Raw genomic sequence first — 25,936 nt, forward strand, 5'->3', positions numbered from 1 at the left:
TAATGTGGAACAGCAAATTTCTGGTAAATTGGCCAAGGGATATGGTGATGTATCAAAATCAAAGAAGGGGCTTCACACAGAAACAACTCGTGTGTGTGTGTGTGTGTGTGTGTGTGTGTGTGTGTGTGTGTGTGTGTGTGTGTGTGTGTGTGTGTGTGTACATATAAATACACAAATAATATAAACATTTTGAACTAGAAGGGCGCTCGGTAGAGGGACTACCTCCGCCACGTAATACCTGATCCACGAGAACATATCGAGCCCAATACATTTTTGAAATATCATGCTATACAGTACTATATCGTTTTTGGTCCTAACTCTCAATGGTGAAAAATCACTTTAAAAATGAAATAATCATCGTATCCAGATTCGGATCCGGATCTTCACCAAAATCGAATCAATTCATCCTTGTCACACACACCTAACGTGTCCACCAAGTGTCATCCGAATTCGTCCACATTTTTCTTTGAGATATCGTGCTATATATCGGTTTCTCCCGATCTCTCAATGGTGAAGAATCACTTAAAAAAATTATCTGATCCGGATCCGGATCCAGATCTGGACCTTCACCAAAATTAAATCAATTCTTCCTTGTCAAACACCCAACATGTCCATCAGGGTTTCATCTGAATCTGTTCACAACTTTTTGAGATATCCTGCACACAAACAAACAAACAGACAGAAAGGGGTGAAAATATAACCTCCTTCACCTTTGGTGGCAGAGGTAACTAGAAGGGCACTTGGTAGAGCGCATACCTCCACCATGCAATACCTGATCCAGTAGAACATATCGGGCCCAATACATTTTTGAGATATCATGCTATATATCGTTTTTGGCCCCATCTATCATTGGAGAAGAATCACTGTTATCACTTGCTTATTGAGGATTCTGTACCCTGCGATTTTGGCCTAAAACGATATACAGTATATTTCAAAACTTGTGGACGGGTTATGACAAAACTTGGTGGATGAGTTCGGTAGGGTGACAAGAACAATCCAATTAGATTTAGTTAAGGTCTAGATGCAGATCCGACTTATCAGTGTGATATAAAACGTAATATAAACAGTTCAGCCTGGTGGAGGTATGCACTCTACCGAATATCGTTCAATTTCTAATTGCTCCCTCCTCCCCCCCCCAAGTGAAGGAAATTCAAGATGGGTCGAATGTTTTTTTCTTCCAAAAATTGCTGAAATCAAAGGAAAGTTCAGCAAATACACCTACAAGGGTGTCCTGAGTAATCTTTGATATTTTCAGCTTCCTCGGCCAAATTCTCTCTCGGAGGAGTTGTTAGAGCAACTCACCAATCCCACAAGAACATGGGAATACGTAACGTGGCCATTAAAGAAGAAAAATAACATACAGTCTGTGCGCATGACAATACAGGGTGTTGCTAAATCACCCATTCTATTTTGAATGTAAATTAAAAAAACAGCGAATAGATATACAAGCAGTGGTTTGCACCATCTTGTAGCCCAACTCAAAGTTTTTCTTGCCTTGTCAGTGGACTTCCACAATCCACATTGCACCACCATTCATGACTCTCAGAGCGTCCGACATTGAATTTCAGTTACACATTTGCCGCAACATGTCCACAGTAACACATCTTTTAAACATTCTTTGCAAGTCACAACATTACTCCACACACTGGAGAGGCACCTGAAATAAAATAGTGAAAATGAAATTTCTATTGAGTTGGGCTTCAGAAAGTTGGGCATGCTTGTACATGTCTATGAGTTACTTTTTTTAAATGTACATTAAAAATAGCAAATAATAAATTAGGAACACCATTGATAATCAAGGTATGGAGTACAATTCTGATAACCTTACAATGTCCCATATAAGTAAACCTTTTGCACGGTAAACACCCACAATCCATAAGGCGCAGACATAGCCACATAGAATTAATTGGACATGCATGTACGATAGATCGCTGTAAAATGCAAGCTGTTGGAAGTGACATGTATTGCACCGGTAATTTACCGTAGTTTTAACGTTCTCGGCATGCAGTGCACCCGTGCGGAGCACGCACCGTTCTCGGCACCCCTGCCCAGGCGCTCCAGTGTGCTATGGTAGTGCGTACGGCAGAGCAGGCGTTCCCGCAACAATCCAAACTCCTCTCCCGTGGATAGCTGGCGCTGGCACGCGGCACACGCGAAGCACGCCAGGTGGTAAAGCTTTCCTCGTGCCCGCCGTACCCAGTCGCTCGCTTGGATATTCCGCTCGCACTTGGCGCATTGCGCACCGAACCTCCTGCGAGTGTGAATACGTGCACCAAGTACGGCATACGTCGTGGTATCGCGTCCACCCGTGATACCAAGTGTTTCCACTTTGCTTTATCTCTCGCTTTGACAAGAAAGGGCCTTACCTGTTCATAGTGCTGACAAAACATTTTCTACTTACAGGCTTGCGCATTGTCTGCATCTTTTTGGACAAATAATTATTATTGCGTTTTGATTCCACTATTTCTCAGATCTCTTCCTGGTGATTTTTTTTTTTTTTAGATGTAAAGTAAGAAATTAAAGTTAATTAAAAATAAAAAAAATGAATATTAAATATGAAGGTTCTAATTCCACAGCTCATGTAAAACATTGTAATTCGTGAGGTTTTTTTTGATTATTAGCATCCAAGGTTGTATGCTCTAAAGAGTGGGTATGCAGTGCAAATGAGGTACCTGTAGTAATCCAGTTTGCAATATGCAGTGTTGTCTCGTACATAGCACGTGCCGTGGTTCTCGAGCGGTACCCCGCACGCAGCGCACGCCAGACAGCGGGCATGCCACGTCTCTGTTCCGACCTGCACCAGTTGAAAATCATGTCCTGATACATTCAGCATTGGACATCCCATACGTATGCAGAGGGGTTAGTGGGGTTCAAAACGTTTTCGGAACGAGATATTCACAATTGTCAAAGAAACTAAATTTCTCAATATGTAAGTGAAGGAAAAAAAAAGAATTTGTTTATGCCCCTATTCACTTCAAATTTCTTGTGGGGTCGGCTCGGAAATGTTTTTGGCCCAAGTCATTCGCGAACCAGTTGGACAGGCTTGACATTCAAGAAAATGATTTGCACAGGGATTACAAATTTGTTCATAATGCCAGAGATGGCTCGCCTTCTCTTTGCAAAAGACAGTGAGATATTTAACATTCACCAACGACAAGCTTGTAGGTGGGTTATCTGTATGAACATCTTTCCGTGGTTACAAAGCACACATTTGTACATCCATCCATTGCGATTGCTCTGTATGGGAAACACTAGCATGACAGAGTCGAGAATCAAAGCCGAGCTACACAGCTCAAAGGAGGTTGCAGATACCTGTATATGTAATTATATACGAGTATATATGGGTGTAATTGCAATATACATATGAAAAATATTTCCTTGCTAATTATACAAGTATAAAACCTGAAGTATTGAAAATGCAAAAGGATGTCGGGATGGCAATGTCGAAAGAAATGTAACCAAGGTGGGGATTGTATTGTGAAAGTATGCGAGGTCCATCTCTCCATCTTTTTTTTTGATGTAATTTCCTCGTATGTTAAGCAATCTGATTGATTTACCGCAATCATAAGTACATGCCACACACACATGTCAGCTTAGTTGTTGTCTACCTTGGAATTGTTTGCTATTGGCTTGCTGCCACATGCACTGTTAAAAATGGACTACATATAGGCTTTTACAAAATATCAGTATGTGCTTCATCAAAATCACATCAATCAGAAGCATAGCCCATACACTAATGCAACGTAGATCAGACAGACCCACGCCAGAGGTACAGCCCTGGCTATGCTACTGCTGAGTCCTTCAATAATTCGCCCTTATCCTTCCTGCACCCCGACTCACAGCCTTGTTGTGGCTACTCGTCCCAAACTGCTCCATATACTGGCTCGTAACGCCTTCTGTTTCAACGTGACAAGTCCCTCAGGGTGAACAATCAACCGATTCCCTATAATGGCTGTTGCCATGTGAATTTTAACAAGCATATCTCCTGCTACGCACACACTATGAATGCGGCAACACATGCAGTTAAAGGGTTGATTGCAAAATGCAGTCAGAATCTAGTAATGTAAATTAAATGCTCCAACTTTTGTGTGCATTGCCTAATGGGTGAACAGCAGTACCAGGTTTACAAAGACACCAGGCCCAATCAGAAAGGACCCACAGTGACCAAGATTTTTTTTTAAGTGTACTAAACAAAACATACGATTTGAATTGAAAAAAAGATACTACCATCTCCTGCCGCATGATATCATCACATTGTTAATGGCGTACATTCCAGTTCCAGTACCACACACACGCAGAATGGGAGAGTTAGACTTTGTTTAGAGGACAATTAGCAGCACAAACGATGAAAAGCTCTTGGTGCAGCCACCCTGCAGAAGAATTACACACAAGCAGAAGCTACCTCACAAGTTGAAACCATAGATCAGTTGGAGACTCCATTCACGACAACATTTTGGAATAGTATCCATACAAGGATAGACAAAACAAGTCAACTTCTGCAGTCTGAAACAATGGACTCAAGCACAGCTGTGACACTTCTGAAGTCACTATCAAAGGTTGTGGCAGCACAATGGAACAACTTTGAGAAATACCTTGACTCTGTGATGTCTTTAAGTTCGACAGCGAACTCTCAGTTAAAGCGGCAGCACCATCCAAAGCATATTGCTGATTCCCTTCCGGTTCCGGGTTTGGAACGACGAGAGGTCTCGTCGGGGCTCTCTGCTGACGTTCTCAAAGATAAGTTTCCGGTCGTTATTTGTCCCGTTTTAACTGTTTAATTTTCTCACCTACATGTTACTGTGTGTTCCTAGTTCGGTTTTGTTTCAAAAATCGTGCTATTTTGTGAATTTTTTTGTCGACAATCTTACCTGGTGATTGAGGCCTAGACCTTGGCCTAGGCTTGAGGCCGACTGGTTCCCCTCGGTGTTCGATCGTTTTTTTTTTGTTTTTTTGTTTTCTCCCCATTACCTTCAATTTCTATCCTCCCCATTACCTTCAATTTCTATCCTCCCCACCTTCTTAACGTCCCCCATTCTCCCAACTAATCTCTATTTCTTATCTCAAAAAAATAATTAATAAAAATAAAAAACAACAACAACAATGCGCAAGCCTTCTCCCGATTCTGCTTCTTCTTCTTTCTCTTATCTTCCTCCTCCTCTTCTTCCTCGATTTTTTTTGACAACACTTCCATGACCTAATCTTGGAAAACTCTCTCAAACATTAATAATAATAACAAAAACGATCTTATAATGAATGCTTCATCTTCCTCTCTCACACATGTGGTGCTCTTTACTGTTTCATAATGCACTACTCTTCTGCTATTTTAACAGACTGCTCTCATTTCCACCTCGCCTTCATTCCTTGCCTAAAAAAATCCAACTGTTACAGCGCTTCTTCTCTCCATTCTCTGAATTCGCCTTTATTGCATCCATCAAGAATTGTGTTAAATCGCATCTTTGACCTAAAACTTTAAAAAACCACAGTTTGCTATGAATGTTCGCTTTCCATCAACCATTCTTTTTTTCCAACTTCAGTGCCAACTCACCCGTCTCACCCCTCACTCTCAAAGCAACCATCCCACTCTTCTCCCTCCAAGCCTCCCTCTCACCTCTCTCAAAAATTCCCCCCTCACCTTTCTCCCACCTTTCATCCCCCTCACTCATCCTTCTCAAAGTTGCCCTCCCTCTCATCCACCAAGCTGCCTCCCTCCACTGCCCTCTTACCTCTATCTCTTCACTCCACTTCCTCAAATCCTCAACTGCCTTCTTCCCCTCTGTTGCCCCCCCTCTCCCCCAGCACCACAAAGCCTTTTCTCCTCCTCATTCGGCCCCCTTCCCTAGCTATTCTGCAATCCCCCACACTCTTTCAACAACCCTCCTTACCTCCCCCCCCCATCCCATGCCCTACCCTCCCCCCACCCCCTACACCCAAAGCCTCCTCCCTACCTCTTCATTAAAAGCGTGGACTTCAAATATCCGGGGCCTTCGCTCAAACCTTTCAGATCTTTCCATACAGGTTGCCACTGACAAACCAGATATAATCTGCCTAATAGAAACTTTCCTCTCCCAAGACTACAGTGTCGTGGCAGAGGTGCGAACAGGCAGACACGAGCCGGAGGGTAACACAACTCCGCTTTATTGTCTCGAGCGAGAGGGTAGGCGTCGGATGCCCGTAACTCCGCTTTAATGCGCACTCGATGCACTCTACAGGCACACGACCTACAAGACACTGCTAATGATACAGCATGCTGCTACTGATGCTACTCGTGCTACAAGTCCCTCACGGGCGCGAACAGCTATATGCAATGCAGACACGTGACTACCATCACCACTCCTCCATTCCCCCACAACGCTCCACGCATTGTGCTCCACGTATGCCAATACGCCACAAAGACGTGTCTGACTCCCAAGTATCTCTCCCCGGTTACTCCCTCCTCCGGTATGACAGACGTGAGCCTCGTCCTGGTGGAGGTGTTGCTCTCTTCATCAGACTCTATTCCTCACTCTCCATGCACTGCCCTCACTCGCCACACCCCCATGAATACCTCTGGCTACAGCTTCCCCTCCACTCCCTCCTCATGTTTATATGTGTACTGTACTGTCCACCGAACAGTGATGACTCCATCTACACCTCACTATCCGAAAACATGGTCCATCTTCTATCTTCTCATCCAAACTCTCTCTTCCCATGGTATCCAAGGCCATCTCCACTCATGGCTCGTGGACTTCCTCTCCTGTCGCAGTCAACGTGTGGCCCTAAATGGAGTTCTTTCATCCCCTCTTCCTGTCCAGGCTGGAGTTCCTCAAGGTAGCGTTCTGGGCCCTGTTCTTTTTCTGGTTTTCATCAATGATCTCTCTGACTCTCTGGAAAATCCTCTATATCTCTTTGCTGATGACTCCACCCTCTGCCGTACCATCTGTCATCCCTCAGACCGGCAAGCAGCAGCTTCTTCGCTCACTACAGATCTGGATAAAATCACAAACTGGTCCAACACGTGGAACATGTCTTTCAATCCAGACAAATCTCACACTCTCACTATGTCTCTTCGAAAGGACCGTTTAGAACCCCCCCCTCCATCCACTTTCTCAACAATCCTCTGGAAGAAGTCTTTTCTTTCAAGCTTATGGGTCTCACTATCTGCCATGACCTTTCCTGGGAAAGTCACATTTCCAACCTCGCCTTCAAAGCCAGTCGCCGACTGGGAATCCTCCGTCGTGCAAAGTCCTTCCTCGGCCCTCTTGAGCTCCTGACCACTTACAAATCTTTTGTCCGTAGCCTGATGGAGTACTGCTCTCCCCTCTGGGCTGGTGCTCCTGCCTCCCACCTTTCTCGGCTTCACTCTGTCGAAACCAAGGCATTTAGGATCATCGGCATCTCCCGTAATGAGGTTGAGTCTTTGGGCCTCTCACTCAATCACCGCAGGTTGGTCGGTGGTCTTTCTCTCTTCTACCATCTCCTCTCCAGCCTTGCCCCCCTGCTCTCTCTCTCTGCGATTTGACCCCACCACATTTCCACAGGGCGCTCAAGGTCCGCCAACAACCCCTTTCTGGTAAAACTACCAAAATCACGAATCACTGCTCACCTTCCTCTTTCATTCCTCTTTTTTCCCACCTTTGGAATAAACTTCCTCACTCTCTTCTTTCCCATTCTTCCCTCCAGGCTTTCAAAACAGCTGTTCACCACCACCTCTTATCATCCCCCATCCAAATCCTTGATCTTTTCTACCCCCGATAATCCACCAAAGCCCACTTCCTTCAATTCCCCTGCTTTCCTTCCTGAAAATCCCTGTTATGTCCATCTTCTCTTCCCCATGTTCCCCGTCCCATCCCTCTCCCTTCCACAGATGTCCTAATGTGTCTGTTCCCCACTGTTTTGTTCCTCCCACTCCCGCCCCTCTTGTCTCATGCCTCCTTGCTGTGCGTTGTGTTTTCGCTCTCATACGAGCCTCGACAAGGTATACAAAAAAAAAAAAAATAGTGAAGAACCTGCTGTTGTGCTGACTGGTGGAGAGAAGTTCAAAGTTGAATGAATCGTTGTACATCATAGTTGATTCACTCGTCAACCACCTTAACAGAATAATCCATGCATATTCATAAATAAAGAACCATTTCTGTTTTTTTCTTTTTAAACAAGTGACCTTGAAAGTACTGCTGTTAAAGACTCTTTCATGAATTTAATTGAATTATATTCAGATGACCTGGATGAAGAGATCTTTGAAGAATGGGAACAGTGGCACTCACTTGTAAAGCAGCTTGCCTCAGAGCCGTCATCACAAGCTCTGCCTACGTCACTGCAAATACTGACCATCATGAACATGCATCATTTGCAAACAGCATTTCCAAATGTCTCTATCCATCCATTAGGACCATACTCTGTGCAGAGTGTTGGTGCCGCCGAAGCAGTCTCCTTGGCTATTGGGAACAATCCTGGACGGGTCGCCACTCCGACACAGTACACCAGCATGCTGGCACTCATTTTGCCGACCTCGGAAGGATGACAGGCAGAGTCAACCCCACCTGGTGTTAATTCAACAGCTGAGCGGGATTTGAACTCAGGACCCTAGGATCCCAAGCCCACTACCTTAACCATTAAGCCAACACCAGGCATAATGTCTCTATTGCACTACGCATTTTCCTGATTCTACACCCATCACAAACTGCAGCGGTGAAAGGTCTTTTCACATTTAAAAAGGATGGAAAGGGCTATATGTGCTATAATGGTTCCCGAAAGACATAAAAGTCTTACTCTGTTAAGCAATGAATCTGAATTGGAAAAGTCTGTGGATTTCTCATTGAAAGCTTTGCTGCAGCAAATTCTCGCTGAAAACCCTTCTGAGGACATTTTCATTTTTAGTGTGGTTTCCTTTGTAGTGGGATCAGCAAATGGCAAGCTGTTTTTTTCCACTGTTTTATTTGTAATTTGTCATTTGTTATTTATTTTATGTGCACTCGTGTATATGTCCTTCTGCCCTAGGGCTACCATTGCTGGTACCCTACTGGCAGCCACCTCCATCTGCAACTTAAACTTGCACATAGTGTAAAGAGACTTTACATACAGCTGTGTTGAAGCCTACTTGATACTTCTCCTGTATATCGATCTGTCATTTGCAATGGTTCCCCAAATGGGGCCCACAAATTTGTATGGTGCCAGGCCCACAAAAGGTTAATCTGGCACTGGAAAACAGCATGTCCTGCACTGGATCCTCCTGTGGATAGATATATGGAGAGACAATGATCAGGCTTTAACAGCACCATGCCACGACTGCACCATGGTCAGAAGAGATGAGCAACGTTGTGTTAAGTCAATAATGGTTCCTCCCATCTATCCTTGGTATATACAGATGTCTGACAATGTGGTACAGATGTGGTACATTTACCTTTGAGCTGGCTAGTCTAGGTTTGATCCTCAGCACAATTTTTAAACCATTTGATTTGTGCTTCACAAGCATGGAACTGCATTATTTAATGTGCTGTCCTGAGGATGGATTCATCTGAGTGTCCCATCTGGTGATAGTAGCTGGTGGTCCTTAAAGATCCCAGAAAAGATAAAGAAAGTGAAGTCTTTCCCAAAGAGTAGGTGAGATTTTGCCAGTAGTTGGCGATGTGCGCGCCCGCGTGCGCGCTCACACACGCACACACACACACACACACACACACACACACACACACACACACACACACACACACACACACACACACACACACACACACACACACACACACACACACACACACACACACACACACACACACACAGTTATGGGTTTGGCGGGGGTCACGAGAGGAGTTCTCAGGCCTACTTCTTGGCTGACAACCCTGAAGCCGACGAGCCGCAGATAACTCCGTGGAATGGCGGATTGCTAAGCAACCACAGATGCTGTATGAGACACTTAATCTAGGTAGGATCCAGCATCCAAATCCCACTTCACCTTCCCAGAAAATTAATCACCTCAGATAAGGACTGTGCTTCCAACGCTCGACTGCTGTCAATCAAAACGGCTAAGCGATACCACAAATGGAACGTTGGCTATTGTCGAACAATAACGAAATGGCGGGTCGGAACTCCCTGTCACTAATTACATGCTATGTCGAACCAATGGAAAGAGAGGATCGGGCAGTTTGGAGTGCAGTTGATAAGGATTAGCAAAAAGCATGTATATACAAGGTAAACACTGTCACAAAAGAAAGCTCTTACCCCAAGCACGGAAGCCCACTTAATCAGTCAACTTAATCACAGGGTCTACACAGACAGGCGCCTCAGGCATATCCCAGGAAAAGGAGATAAGAAAGAGCGATAGACATAGGAGTGAAGCAGGTGTGGTGTGGTGTCAACCCCTGCCTCACCCGTACGTGAGTCAGATGGCTCACGCAGTAACAAACAAGGTGTATGATGCAGATGAGTGAGAGGTGCGGGTGAGATGTGCGGTGTATGCGGGTGAGTGTTGTGCGAGTCCTGAAAAGGACTACTGTGGACTCTGTTGATACTCCGCAAAACCGGGGTGAGTCAATGAGGTGCGTGTGATGGTTGGTGTAAGGATGTAATAATACTGCAAACCCTACCTGGGCTCCTCCACAGCTGTTGCTGAGGGGACGTGCAGCATTGGGATTCTCATGTATGTGCTGCTTGTGAATATCTTCAGCTTTAGAGGAACCCAGGTAAGGTTTGAAACAGTAAAAGGGCTTACTTTGTGAAGCTTTTATTGGTTGCTTTATGCCGCTTTTTTTGGCTGGAAGAGCATGGGTGGTTAAATATATTGGCTTATACAGTACATATGGACCTCTTGCTATTCAGTCTTTTGTTTTTATTTTAAAATTACTCGTCTGATTGCCAAGCATAACGTTTTATTTGTGAGTGTTTGTGGGATAAATTGCAGTCTGTCATAAGCACAATGAATACTTCAAATTAGTCAAATGTCAGAACATTTTCTGAGTTGGCTTGGAAAAACTGTAAGCCAAAGCATTAAGCTGTAAGCCAAAGCATTTTGTCAGGTCAGGTTCGATCTGTGACCTGCTACAGGTACCATGTAAACCTGTACTAACCTGTTCCATGGTCGGGTTGTCGGCGACTAAACCGTCTCCCCCACCAGGTTTTCTGGTGAGGAGGGTGTTTGGATATGGACACCCAGCAGGATTAAAAACAAAACCTGTCAAAGGGCGGAGGAGCTCCTTGTGAGCCAACGGCCATCCATATCTAGTGCCCAGCTGTGTCTGCGGACGTCCTCCTGCAGTTGGGTTACTTCTTATTAGGAGGTTGGTGGCAGGATTTGCACTCCAGCCACCGTAAAACGCTTCATTCCGCAAAACGCAAAAACGCAAAAAAATCTGAAAACCCACTCCGTGGGAGTACCTCCTGTGCAGCTTCCCTTCGCAGGGCAGCTCACCGGATGATGGGATTGGGGCAAAGCCTTCGGGACCCCCAATCTTTGATAGGAGGGAAACCACGGGGTAACATCCCTGGGTCAGATTGCGGGAGAGTGTGTCGGAGTGGTGCTGAGGTGTCGTCCACCAGACGGCGGTCTCCTTGGGTTAACCTGAGGCGGTCCCTTCGGGTGGGTGCCTGGAATGTCCTATCCCTAAGAGAGGATGATCACCTGTCTCTGTTATCATCTGAGCTCAAGCGTTTGGACATCGGGATTGCAGCTCTCTCTGAGGTTCGGAGACCGGATTGCGGCGAGATAATGGTGGGTGGTTACACCTACTATTGGTCTGGTCGCTCTGATGGTTACCATACCCAAGGAGTTGCTGTAGCTGTGTCCAATAAGCTGACCCCAATGATAATTGAGGTAACACCGGTCAACGAGCGTATTATGAGATTAAGGATTCGTCACTCCTTAGGTGTCATTTCCCTGGTCTCTATTTATGCTCCGACTGAGGCGAGTGATCTCACCGTGAAGGATGCATTCTACGCCACACTCGAGTCTGTGGTTGATCAGTGCCCCAGACGAGATACACTTCTAGTCTTGGGGGATTTCAATGCATCGACTGGAACTGATAGGGATGGTTATGAGGTGTGTGTTGGTCCCCATGGGTCAGGAACTATGAACCAGAATAGCACTAAGTTCCTTGACTTTGCAAGAAGTCATGGACTTAGGGTGGCTGGTTCATGGTTTCAGCGCCCACAAGCTCATCGCTGGACTTGGTATTCCAACGCTGGCGGTGTGGCAAAGGAGATTGACCATGTCCTCATTGACGGTCGTTGGAGGATGATCCAGAACTGCAGGGTCTACCGGAGTGCTCAGTTCCTCAATACTGACCACAGGCTTGTTGTAGCAACTCTAAAGCTGCACCTTAAATCCTGGAGAATGGTACCATCCCAGCCTAGGCTGGATGTTGCCAAGCTCAGGGATGAGAGAGTAGCTGAGGAGTTTGCGAACAGGCTGAGTGGACACTTGGGGGGTCTGGGTGCTTTGGGGGGTCCTGAAGAGTTGTGGAGCACCTTCAAGACCACCGTCCTTGATGTTGCCGGTGGATGCCTTGGAACTCACCGCAGGGCAAAGAAGAATTTTGTCTCTCAAGGGACACTGGATACCATTGACCAGAGTCGCAGGGCCAGGCTGAATGGCAGAGCTGAGCTGTTCAGGGAGCTGAGGCGTAAAACTGTACGTGCACTGAGGGTGGACAAGGAGGCCTATGTGCGAGGAATCTGTGAGGGGGTAGAGCATCACCTGTGGACAGGTGATTCTCGTCCCGCTTACAGGGGAATTCGCGCATTACGTTCATCCAAGCCCATCCCTCGGAGCACTGCAGTTCGAGCAGAGAGTGGTAGGCTCTTGACAGAGGAGTCTGAAGTGAAGGCCCGCTGGGCCGGTTACTTTGAGCGGTTGTACCAGGCTGATCCCCCAGCTGTCGAGTTGGACGTCAAGGGTGTTACAATCCCTGTTGCTGACCCTCGAATCAACTGTGGTCCACCATCGCTTGTGGAAACACGGGCTGCGGTGAACCAGTTGAAACGGGGCAAAGCTCCAGGGATCTGTGGCATCCATGCTGAACTTCTCAAGGCTGGTGGAAATGCTGCACTCGCGTCGTTGCATGCAGTTTTGTGCTCTGCCTGGAACACAGGCATCATCCCAACTGACTGGAAGAGGGGCCTTGTTGTCCCTCTCTGGAAAGGGAAGGGTGATCGCCAAGACTGCAACAACTACCGAGGGGTGACGCTGCTCTCAGTGCCGGGCAAGGTCTTTGCTCGGATAATTCTTGATAGGGTTCGCCACCATCTGCTTGAGCACCAGCGTCCAGAGCAGTCAGGCTTTACACCAAAGAGGTCAACGATTGACCGTATCCTTGCTCTTCGTGTCCTCACTGAACGCAGACGAGAGTTTCGGCAGGGGCTGCTTGCAGCCTATGTTGATCTCTGTAAAGCGTTCGATTCAGTGAATCGGGATGTCCTCTGGAGGATTCTTGGTCTTCGTGGGGTGCCACCGAAACTGATCGATCTGATGTCTGAACTCTACTCTGGTACTGAGAGTGCTGTGAAGTGTGGTGGTACCATCTCTGACTTATTTCCAGTTGTTACTGGAGTTCGTCAGGGATGTGTACTTGCCCCCACACTTTTCAGCACTTGTATGGACTGGATTTTTGGGAGGATGTCGGAGAGATCAAGTTGCGGTGCATCGTTTGGCAATGTCAAGATCTCGGACCTTGATTTTGCAGATGATGCAGTCATCTTTTCGGAGACTTTAGACATCCTCTTGGGGGCCCTCGAGGTGCTGAATGAGGAGTCGGAGCCGTTGGGATTACGGATTTCTTGGGTCAAAACAAAGATCCAGGCTTTCGGTGACATCTTGGATGCTGCTGTCCTGTCTGTGTCTGTTTGTGGTGAGGATGTTGAGGTCGTGGATAGATTCACTTACCTTGGCAGTGATATTCATGTCTCCGCAGGTTGTGAGCCGGAGGTCAATAGACGTCTGGGTCGGGCCTGGGGAGTCATGGATTCACTGGATCATGGGGTGTGGCGCTGCCGGTACCTGTGCGGGAGGACGAAAGTCCGAGTCTTCAGGTCCTTGGTACTTCCAGTCTTGCTCTATGGGTGCGAGACTTGGACTTTGACCAAGGATCTCAGATGGAGACTTAATTCCTTTGGTACCAGGTCTCTTCGGAGAATCCTTGGCTATCGCTGGTCGGATTTTGTGTCCAACGAGCGGTTGCTGAGAGAGACTCGGATGAGATTTGTTACCTGCATAGTCCGTGAGCGTCAGCTGCGGCTGTATGGACATGTGGCTCGTTTTCCTGACGCTGATCCTGCTCACCAGATTCTCTCAGCGAGGGAGTCTCATGAGTGGAGGAGGCCAGTGGGCCGACCACGTGCCTCATGGTTGCAGCAGGTTGACCATCATCTCAAGGAGATGGGGATGGGCCTGGCATCTGCCTGGGGGATGGCCAGACGGAGGCCCCTGGAGTACCGGCGGAAAGTGGACGCAGCGACGCGCTGTTCTGGCACATGCTCCCATACCTGACCTGACCTGACCTAAAGCATTAGACCCAGACAGGCATCGGATTAAAATGAAAACAGGTGGTTCGAGTCCAGAGGGATCAAACACTGGAAAATTCAATGCCTGCTGGTACAACAATGTACAAGCCATGGGGGCATCCAGACATGGCTAGTGCAGTTGAATCCAACACCAAGAGGGAGTGGGGGAATAGCCAACAGACCCATGTTGACAACCTGCCACCCATTCCCTCACCGTCACTGCTGCTCTGGAGTGAACATCAAATCAAATAATCTATTGAATGCTTGTAGAAGCAACCAAGATGGAAGTTGTGGAAATCAAGTGCATACAACCAAAAGTAGATGAAATAATACCATCAATTCACATGTAATATTGCACAACAGGAAATAAATAACCACCAAGTAACAATCACCTCCGGACTCACTTAGCTGCACCCCGACTGATTCGCTAACTGATGTCATGGATCGGTACCTGAGGGGCACGATGTGCTATGTTCTATCAGAGTGCCCAGCACACTATCAGAGAGCACGCAAAGACTGATGTCAAGTCTTTCTTATTAATTTAAACAGCCTGCTGTTTGTCCATTAGTCTGGATCCTGATCTATTCACTCAACTCTGGACGTGCTGGAGTTCCTCTCTTAGAAGCCTTTCAGCAATGATCAGAGGGCCTAATCTCAAACCAGAGTATGACCGTCGACTTGGATGTGTCTCTGGCAAAATATTTTTACAACATAAATGGACAACAATGACAAACTTTGGATATCAAGCTTTTGTGCTGGCAGACAAGCATGTGTTGCACTCAACAGTACCAATTCATCAGACAAAACCCTCAAGCAGGGAGCCATTCTTTCCCAATCAACTTTTAACTTTTCCTTCATCGCATCCCAGAACCCCCTCAATTCCTCATGTGACAATACTCACCTATGGAGATGACCGTTCCATGGCAGCATAAAACCACACCACAAACGCTACCACTCACTTGCTTCAACAATACATTCCACGATTCCAATACTGACTCACACTGAACGTCTCGCCAACCAAATCAACAACAAGCATGTCTCTTACCCTGGAGAAACATGAACCCAACAATCACCCAACGACTACATTGTATAAACAACTTCCAGGAAATAAAAATTCCCATACACTTGGAATAACACCCCGATTCCTTTGATGAAACACATACCACAAACCAGAGCTAAAGTGGAGCAGAAACTCAGTGCACGAAGTCCACTAATTAACACTAATTTGAGTCGACAAATATAATCTCCAGCCACAATTTATAAACAGTTGATCCGAACCACTATCAGGTATGCCAGGCCAACCTGAGCTCTTACCATATCCAAAACAAACATCCACAAGCCCCTAAAAAGCACCCAGGATCATTACAGGTGATACCTGACTCACCAACATTGACCACCTTCGCGAAGAAACAAAAACAATTCCCCTCGAACACCACATTGATTTCAGAGGCAGACATTTCATTGTTGTCACCCAGATATCACAATACCCATGTGACCACTTGGTCACCAAACCACCTCCTCCCAGACACAAAACGACTTCACCCGCAACTTAACTTAATAAAACAAAATATTGTTACGGAAATGGCCCTAAGTATGCTATTAAATATAGAATTAGCCCAGATCCTCCATTAAATGCATGTTTAGCCAGGTTGTTCGGTAATTTGACGTTACATGTGTGTCGGGAGGTGTCACAGGCTGTTATTTGTTTGTGCAGTGGTGGTGTACCGAGAGACTTCTTCTTCCTTCCCCTCTCCGGACGAGGCCCCGCCCAGTCGGCTGAGAGGGAGTGGCCAGAAAAGAGGAAGCAAAACTGGAGAAGTACAAAAACTGCAGTTGGTTTTGAGGTGTCCTGGGGCTTCGAGGCAAGCGAGCGAAGGAAAGACAGTGGTGATTCTGCAGAGGGAGAAACTGAACCTGGGCGTGCCAGATCTGCCTTCTGTGGCCTGTGGAAGCGAGCCAGGGCCGAAGGAAAGGCAGGGAAAGGACTGCATGAGGTCTGTCTGCCATCGGCTGGACGAGAGACGACTGGTGGGAGTCGTGATCTGCTGTGTAGGGGACGGCTGTGTCTGTCTGCGATCTGCTTTGTGAAGGAGGCCTGGTGAACGGGTCAGGCCTGGACTTGTATGCTGGACCTTGTGAGAAACCAACTGAAACCACCATCGATCTGAAGGTCTTGCGCCGTCGACATTGCGCGGGGTCAGAACACGCTGAGGAGGGCGTGCGCAAGCGGTGCCATCTTGCCACGCGGCGTGCTTGAGCTTGGGGCTCGAATCCGTGGACATCTGCTTGTCACGAGCCACATTCGTGCTTTTGACACTTTCCTCTCGTCCATGAAACATCACCAAGTACTCTGTCTTGTCTGCATGCTGTCTATGTCTTGTTTGCATGTCGTTTAAGGTTCATCTTGTTAGAGTTCCCTTCGATGCCCGTAATCCGTAGCTCCCTAGTTAAGAACGGGTTATAGATTAATTATAACATTGTCGTGAATGCTTTGCTTGTGTCATATTCCCCGAAGTCCCCAATAAATCTGGCTGATTCGTATGAAGTTACCTCTTTTGATTAATTCGTGCCGCATCGAGGAACAATCTGCTCGATTTGGATATAAAAACCAAAATGGTTGCAGACTGGTAGACTCCGCTCGGTCTCTGACAAAACCAGTCTGTAACCAGGGTATATTCCCCCAGCTGGCAAGGAACAGGTGTATTTTGGTATCGTGGTTCGAGACGCGTAACCCGAGAACTGTGCCGAACCAGCCGGCGTTATAACCCTGGAGACGGCGGTGGTTGGGTGTGAAAACCCAAACTGGTTACGGACGGTGATTGACGCGTTCGACACCCCCACCCCCGGATCCGTAACAATATTTTCAAAAGTGCCACCTCTACAGTTAAATTTAATATCTCAGAAAAAAAAAAACATTCACAATCACATCACCACTACCGTTTTGCAACAACAGAACAATAAAATACTCCATGAACCACATTTCATAATCCATCCATCCTGACAAACCCTTCCACATCCTCCAGAGTAACACTAGCTGGACTTCGTTTTGGTTACGCACATCTACACAAACTCGATCCAACTCAGGACCTTGAACCCCAAAACCATACACCACACCGCACCTCTTAATTATACAACCCGCCCCCAACTCGCACATTCATAAAGAATCTTCATAAAGAACTCGTGTGTTTGTAAGTTATTTAGAGGGAAATTATTGTTTAAAACTTCAAGTAAGTTGTATCGAAGAGTAGCACTCAAAGTTGAGCAACAAAGTCATTACAAATACTTGAGAGGAAGGGGGAGGGGGGATTACCCCCTTATACCTCGTGGATTTTAATGTACCATACGCTTTAGAACCACGCCCGCATGTTAGCTATCCAGCCTGAGTTCAAATCCTGACCCAGCTATGAAATGCCATCCCAGTGTTTCATAGCTATGGTGATTCATCAATGTGTGTGCCGTCCCTTTGATGAGCTATCACCGACAACATGGCCAAATTCTAAGTGCTGATTCGTGCAAAATGCCGGTTGGTCGAAAAGTCGAATGGCAGGCTTGGCCAGATGGTTGGTGAAAGACTTGGGTCAAGCTTCCCCAGCCAAGCCCTCAAGAACACAATAAAGAAGAGAAGAGTGTTGGTGCTACTGAAGCAGTTTCTTGGCAAGGGTTATACTGGGTGGTTTGCTATTGCCTTTGCAGCGTTGTTTGTTTATTACCCTCGCCAAAGGAGAGGGCATTGCATTTGAGTCTGTTTGTCTGTTTGTCCACACAGAACTTTAGTGTTTTTCTCCACAACCGCTTATCGAATTGAGACGAATTTTTCACCATTGGTGAAATGCTTTAATGATAATTATGACGTCATATGTCACGTGGCAAGTCAGCCATATTGGAAAAACGGAAAAAAATTTGGACCTTTCTATCTCTGAAACCGCACCAAGGAAAAACATTGAAACGTGGCACAGGGAGAGTACTCCTCATGGTGAATGAGTGTGATTTTTACAGCGCGGCGACATCGCGCTGTTATATAATCGGCTATTCTGTCCTGTGTCTTCTGTCACACTTATGGCCGCGTACGTCCCTTTGATCTGAGGGCTATAAATAGAAATTTGTCCAACGTCACAACTCTTCCCGTCATGCATGCTAATTCACCGTGTCTACATTTAAATTTTATAACTGCAAAATTGTTTCATCATTCTTAACGTAGACTTTTACTGCCCCCAGCCTCGCGATATCGAAGTATTCACTTCTTGTTTTAAAGGACATCGCAGTTGCCTTCGTTATGACATCATAGTTGTATATGTAAAACACGACATCCGATCAGTATGAAAATTTTTGAGGGTCATCTTGGGATAAAATGGTCCACAAAAATTTTTGATGACGTCGTCGTTCACGTGATTCAGCAGCCGTATTACTTTTTTTTTTAATTAAAAAAAAAACCTTCAAAAATCTTCTCTGAAGTCGCTGAACAGATCGAGGCGAAACTTTACACATATGACCACCTATCCATGAGGAACAAAAGGTTCACACATCTGATATCATAAGTCAAATGGTTTGGCAGCAATATTGGATTTACCTGAAAACATATAAAAATCTTCTTCTCCAGAACAGCTGGACAGATCAAGAGGAAACACAAATGTTCCCTAAGACGTGTGTGTACAAGATTGTTAAGGAATAATTGATGTAACACGGATTGGCAGCCATATTGGATTTAAGAAAATTATTAAATAATGTTTTCTCTGGAAACACTTAATCAATCGACGTGAAACTTCACAATTGTAATCTACTAGTAATTGTGAATACAGGTTTTAAATTTCAACTTGATCGGACACATGGTCTCGCAGCCAGAATAATTAAATTTTTTTGATCTGTTTTTTTTTTTTTTTTTTTTTTTTTTGAATAAGGTTAACTTGGCTGTACCTGGATGTGTTTGACAGGAGAGGAGTAGCAGGTGAAATGCGAATCCTATCCAGGTTCCAACTGATGACTTCATCTTTGCTTTTTGCTTGTTCGGGTTCCTTCTGATTCCTCCAATGCAGGACTGCACCTATTTGGTCTTCCATTTGATTTTAATTGAATTTATTTCAATCCCATTCTGAATTCAATTGAATAATCATAAAAAAACGTCATGGGTAAGGTGTCCGATCAAAGTTGGGTTGCATCAAAGTTGGACGCCTTGGTTCCTGGTCATCACTGCCAACAGTTATAAAGTGGCAGTTCTAATTTTGTCTCGTAATGACGGAACACACCAGCACACAAACACCACTCTAAACAAGTCCTGGCGAGGGTCTGTAATCTCTGATTTCTCTTTTTCTTATTTTTTAAATGTTGAGCATCAACCAAGGAAGTAGCACATACCATTCTTGAAGTCTTTAGACTGAGTTGGCCAGTGTTCGAACCGCTGACCTCCCAGATTCAGAACAGACGCTCCAACAATTATACAACTGCATCTAACCTTCTATACAAAGGTGTACACACTACACATTGAAATTAAACAACTTTGAAGCCTTATAACTTTTTATGTATAAATTTGAGAATGTTGAAAGTTGGACAGTTACCGCACCATATATCTATGTTTCTGAGCTTAAAGTTTATTTTTTGTTTCAGTTTGAATTATGATGACCCCACAAGAAAAGTCGAAATGTGTGTTTTGGATGGCCGAATTGAAGTCACCTACCATGATGCAATGACGATTCTGTACAACGTTTGACAAGGAACCATCAAACCAAAAAGACCTGTACCTGCATGAAGGACCTGCATGAAGAACCTGTATGAAGAAATTTGAGGAGACTGGGAGTGTTCTGAAACAGCATGGTGGAGGAAAGCTCAGATCAACGGAGGAGGATGTTGAATGCACACGTGCTGCCTTCCACAGAAGCCCAAGGATGTCCATCTGTCGTGCCAGCAACAAACTGCAAGTTCCACGTTCAACTGTGCATACAATAGTGTGCATAGGGCTGCAACTATATCCATAAAAACTTCAACTGGTTCAGTCACGAAGCGTGGATGATCCTGGAGAAATTATGCTATGCATGAGCTCCACAGTCTAGAAACAACTCTGAGTACCTGAACCGGGTCATGTTCTCCAACGAAGCAACATTTCACACATGTGGGCACGTTAATAAACACAATTTCCACATCTAGGGAGCGGAGATTCCACATGCAATCCATGAGGTCAAAAGAGACAGTCCAAAAGTTTATGATTGGTGTGGTCTTATGCGTAACAGGATTGTCGGCTCATTTTTGTTTGTGGAGAATTCTGTAACAGGCCATGTGTACTTAGAGATGCTCCAGCTATTGGCGGCACTGCAGGTAGAGGACTGCCAACGGAATGTCATATTCCAGCAGGATGCTGCTCCTCCCTCGATGCCTGGGTGCCAGACCATTGACTGAGTAGAGACGGACCCATTTCCTGGCCACAGAGATCGCCTGACCTCACCCCACTCGATTTTTTTTCTATGGGTTAAGTGAAGTGCAAAGTGTACTACACAAAGGTGCAGGACATTGTTCAGCTGAAAAAGGGCATCACAGCAGCAGTGGCTTCCATAACCCCCGATATGTTATAAAATGTGTGGAGGGAAAACGAGTACCATTGTGACTTAGTCCGTGCTATGAATGGTGCACATGTTGAATGTTTACTCCAACGTACCCTAATGTACCCAAATTATATGTACCCATATACCAAATGAAATGCAAACATACTGACTGAGCTGTGTGAATATTCCTCTGTTTGCATAATTCAATAAAAATGTATAAATAAACAGATGTTTGGTACTACAGAACTTTAATATGGATACAAACAAACACGACATAATAGTGACCGAAGCTTTTCGTGCTGCACTCTTCAGGGTAAAAATCACAGCAAGTGAAGGCGTGTGCTTTATACGCAGGTCTCAATAAGGTAGACGCTGATTGGTTCAACCGTAATGATGTCACGGTTAATCCGAATGTCCATTGGTTGGCTCATCATCTTCACCTCGAGCTCCCATTGGCTGGAGCAGAGTTCGTCGATGATTGACGTTTGCAACCGCATCCTGGAGAGAGGGGGGATGGGTTTCCCCTCAGGTCCATTCACCATTTGTTACCGAACTTCCCTTGATCTTTCCATGCTGAAAGAGGCACAGAGATCACACAAATTCCTTTTGACGACATAATATTGGATCGGTGGTAAGGATGTAGGTTGCTTCCAACATACCATTACGAATTTGCGCCCGCCGGCGTGTGGACAGTCGCTTGAGCCAATAGCGGCCGTCTCGCCCACTGAACGGACAATTCAGTCGCGACTTTCCGGAACAATGCCGAAAACCAGTCACGGGTGTGCTCCAAGCGCACACCACGGCCTAGTCAATATTCTACCCGCGCGCGACAGGGTCAATCGCCGAATTGTCGATATACCTAATTATTCGCGCGGGCAGCCTACCGAGAGACCGTACCTCAGCGAGGTCTGCATGGACACGAACCGCTTAAGCGGTTCGCTCTGTTCTGGGATAACCGAGCGGGGTATTATTGCGAGACCTTGCTGGACCCGATTCTTTTATCAGCTATCAAAAAGCCCACTATTATTCCGAAGGGGAGATAGCAGTTCAATTGGGGAAAAAGGACACAACTAACGGGTGACATTTAAACAAGCACATTTATTATTTACACGTATACAATCAATCATGCCATGAATTGGCGGGAAGGGACAAGACGCGAGCAAGACAAAGCACTACAACCGTCTATTATTTATTATTCACAAGCACTTAACAACAGTTCTAATTGTGGGACACGGCACCACAATTTTCACGCAAATAAACAAGGAAAGACCCCCTCAAAGACAAGGGGGTCAGACTGGACCCATAAGCCTTTATGACGTGGAGCTTGGCGGACCGAAAGAGTTCCATGAGACCGTTGCAGGTGACCTCCACCCTCGTGGTGCCTCGATGGGGCGACCCGCGACGTCCTGTCCCCACAGCAGCTAGCGTAGCCACGGTTGAGCCCAGGCCTTGCCAATCGGCCGGTGATTCGGGCCTCAGTCGGCGACACGTTGAGAGGAACGAACGGGTCTTGATGCTCTTCCAAAGTTGATGCTCTTTGTAAGAACCCGTCCGTCCCTCAGCGATGCTCGAACTGTGCCGAAGCGCAATCACCTCAGACCGTTTGGCGCTGGCTGGCGAGCTCTCTCCGGCTCTCTCCACACGAACGCGCAGGTCTGTGCGGCACAGCAGGTTTGGCCACGCTCTCAGCTCACGTGTCCTCCGCTCTCCTGGACTTCTCCCCCGACTGTGTTCTCCAGGCTTCAGGCTTCCACTCGGCTCCCCGACCTCTCCGGACTGACCCTCCACCGACTCCAGACTTCACTGACTGACTCCACCGACTCCAGACTTCACCGACTGACTTCGAACTGGCGCTCCGCTTGGCCTTTGATAGGGCCCGAGAGATGAGATCTGACCTCCGCACTCCGACCTTCGACCCCCACAGGCCCCGCCCCTTTCTCTCTTTTGATCTGAATTCCAAGGTGAAGCTTCCACAGAGCGGATGTGCGCGAGATCACCAGACTTGCGCGGAGAGCGGACGTGCGCGAGATCACCAGACTTGCGCGGAGAGCGGACGTGCGCGAGATCACCAGACTTGCGCGGAGAGCGGACGTGCGCGAGATCACCAGACTTGCGCGGAGGGCGGACGTGCGCGAGATCACCAGACTTGCTCGGTGAGTGGACGTGTGCGAGATCCCCAGACTTGCGCGGAGGGTGGACGTGCGCGAGATCACCAGACTTGCACGGAGAGCGGACGTGCGCGAGATCACCAGACTTGCTCGGTGAGCAGACGTGCGCGAGATCACCAGACTTGCTCGGTGAGCGGACGTGCGCGAGATCACCAGACTTGCTCGGTGAGTGGACGTGCGCGAGATCACCAGACTTGCGCGGAGGGCGGACGTGCGCGAGATCCCCAGACTTGCTCAGTGAGCGGACGTGTGCGAGATCACCAAATTTGCGTAGCGAGCAAACCCCCGCGTGTGCCTGCAGCGATGCCGTTCGATGCGGACTCGCCGCGGCTAGTGCAAAGACGGCGTCGCTTCGGGGATGGAGGTGAGGCGATGTTATTCGGGTTGGTCTATTGGGGGAGATGCGGTTTAGAAGATGGTGGGGAGATGTCGTTGTTATGAAGGTGGTGTGGAGAGGGTGGTTGGTGGTTGGTGGTTGAGGTTGTGGTTGGTCCAAAATGACGATAATAAAGAAAAACGGCTAACTCAAAGATCACAGCCCGGTCCACACGGATAATTCCCATTAAACAACGTTGGGGAAATCTAACTGAACACGGACTTATCGGCATAACTGAACTAAGGACCTATATGGTGTTCTGCGAATTTCCACAGCCGTAACAATACGTAAATGAAACGAGCTCCAACCTCGGTTCAATATCCTGAACAAATCTGCATTGTACTGGTCTGCACAGATAGGGTTGGCAACCAGGTGCTGTGCAATGGCAGATGAAGCAGGTACAGTGGCCGGTGGTTGCTGGATATTCCTACATGCTCGCACTGGTTGTGTTCTTACCTTCACAATCTTTCTTCAAATCGCCAAGGGGACGTGTTGTTTGATCCGATCAGCCAATCTTGGTGTTGTGCGGCCCACGTACCGAGCTTCACATCGGCACTTAAACTCATAAATAACATTCCTGGTTTGTGAGGTGTGAAGCACATCCTTGTTGACTGACGTCAGCAAACGGCGAGAGGTAAAGATTACTCGGGGTTGCACAGCCAGAAACATGTTGGACACAATATGTTTGATTTATACTTCAAACTTTCGTGACGATTGCCATTTCCAGGGCATCCTGATATAGACTGGACATTTGTCCGGATCAATATTCCGATCTTTTGTCGTGTTTAGAAACTTGTGTCTGTATCTCTTAACTATATGCTCAGGATAACCATTCTCACCGAGTATATTCATGATTTTGTCAATTTCAGCAGGAAGATTACAAGGTGAACAAATCCTCTGTGCTCTGTTAACTAGGATATTGATCAAGGCAATTTTGTATCTCGCGGAGCTGTAGGAGTCCCACCGAGTGTACTGCCCTGTGAAAGTCGGCTTTCGGTAGACGGATGTTGTGAAACCAAGGTTGGATCTATCAACCAACACGTCCAAAAACGGTAACGTGTTTGACGATTCCAGCTCCGTGGTAAACTTCAGCGCTGGATGGAGAGTGTTGAGCCATGCCTGAAAATTATCTCCGTGTCTCTTTCAGCATGGAAAGATCAAGGGGAGTACGGTAACAAACGGTGAATGGACCTTTGGGGAAACCCATCCCCCCTCTCTCCAGGATGTGGTTGTAAACGTCAATCATCGACGAACTCTGCTCCAGCCAATGGGAGCTCGAGGTGAAGATGATGAGCCGACCAATGGACGTTCGGATTAACCGTGACGTCATTACGGTTGAACCAATCAGCGTCTACCTTATTGAGACCTGCGTATAAATCGCACACCTTCACTTCCTTCTTCACTTGCTGCGATTTTTACCCTGAAGAGTGCAGCACGAAAAGCTTTGGTCACTATTATGTCGTGTTTGTTTGTATCTATATTAAAAATGTATAAAGCTTCAAAGTTGTTTCATTTCGATGTAGACACCCTGCATATGCACTCCAACGAAACGGTTGAAGAATACTTAATTTTGTCTCGAATGCCATCGTAGTCAGGGCAGCCTGTGGACATACTGTACCTAAAACAAATTGCAAAAGTTTCCAAACCTGTTTTTTTCTGATTCCTTAGGCATCTCGGAATATCATTTTCAAAATCTACCAAAATCTATTTTGTGGAACAAATTTTTAAGGGGGTGGTCTATCCCGACCCCATTAAGTAACATAAATCCCATAAAGAAAGGGATAAAATATTCGAGGGTTGTCTTAATACCTGAAAATACTTTTTGAAATATCATTGTTCACCTGTTCATATAATCATTCTAAAATTTGTGTATTAGATATTGTTCTTGTATATGGATTTTTAGGATGGGCTTAACCCATTTTTAGAGTAATTTAATGCATTACTGATACCTAAAATGTTTTAAATCTAATGATAATTATAACCAGTTTGTTCTATTTCAGTGCCATCACTCCCAAGGAAATCAACATATAGAATAGCAAGATGAATGCCTGCGTATTTTGCCAAAAGCCATTGTCAAACTGACGGCCAACTGCTACATTGACGCAAAAGGGTTGTGATGGTATCCTGAAGGCCAGTGAAGCTAGATGCAGTGATATAACTGTTGCTCTTGGTCAGGTTGTACATGTGAAGCGCAGAAGTGAATTTACCAACTCTTGATCAATCCAGTTTGACGTCACCAAAAACTTTCTGGTGAACAGGAACAGCATCTGCTTCGATCAGAGGAATCCACTTTCAGCTATAAAGATAACTGTATACTTTGTGGTTGTCCAGATGTGTACAAAGGCAAAAAGCCAGAACATAAACTTATTCCAGTTAGAACGATGGATTTCCAGAACAAA

The 25,936-nt window shown here is 46.2% G+C and overlaps 1 protein-coding gene, 1 long non-coding RNA gene and 1 pseudogene across 2 annotated transcripts in view; 2 read left to right on the forward strand and 1 right to left on the reverse strand.

Moving 5' to 3' along the window:
- The window catches only part of LHX6 (LIM homeobox 6), a 46,024-nt gene extending 30,054 nt beyond the window's left edge, over nucleotides 1-15,970 (reverse strand). The window contains exons 1-3 of the mRNA XM_085854717.1: nucleotides 15,851-15,970; nucleotides 2,673-2,794; nucleotides 2,031-2,251 (exon numbers count right to left, since the gene is read on the reverse strand). Of these exons, the coding sequence (XP_085710843.1) occupies nucleotides 2,031-2,251; nucleotides 2,673-2,794; nucleotides 15,851-15,928 (421 nt within the window). The 5' untranslated portion in view covers nucleotides 15,929-15,970. The remainder of the gene's footprint in view (nucleotides 1-2,030; nucleotides 2,252-2,672; nucleotides 2,795-15,850) is intronic.
- LOC147013119 (uncharacterized) overlaps nucleotides 1-25,936 on the forward strand; it is a 67,679-nt gene that overhangs the window by 23,823 nt on the left and 17,920 nt on the right. The window lies entirely within an intron of this gene.
- On the forward strand, nucleotides 19,478-21,162 carry LOC147013120 (uncharacterized; annotated as a pseudogene).

Source organism: Eptatretus burgeri, chromosome 14 (assembly GCF_056783735.1).
Source record: "Eptatretus burgeri isolate ZD-2024b chromosome 14, Ebu_testis_v1, whole genome shotgun sequence".
NCBI lineage: Eukaryota > Metazoa > Chordata > Myxini > Myxiniformes > Myxinidae > Eptatretus > Eptatretus burgeri.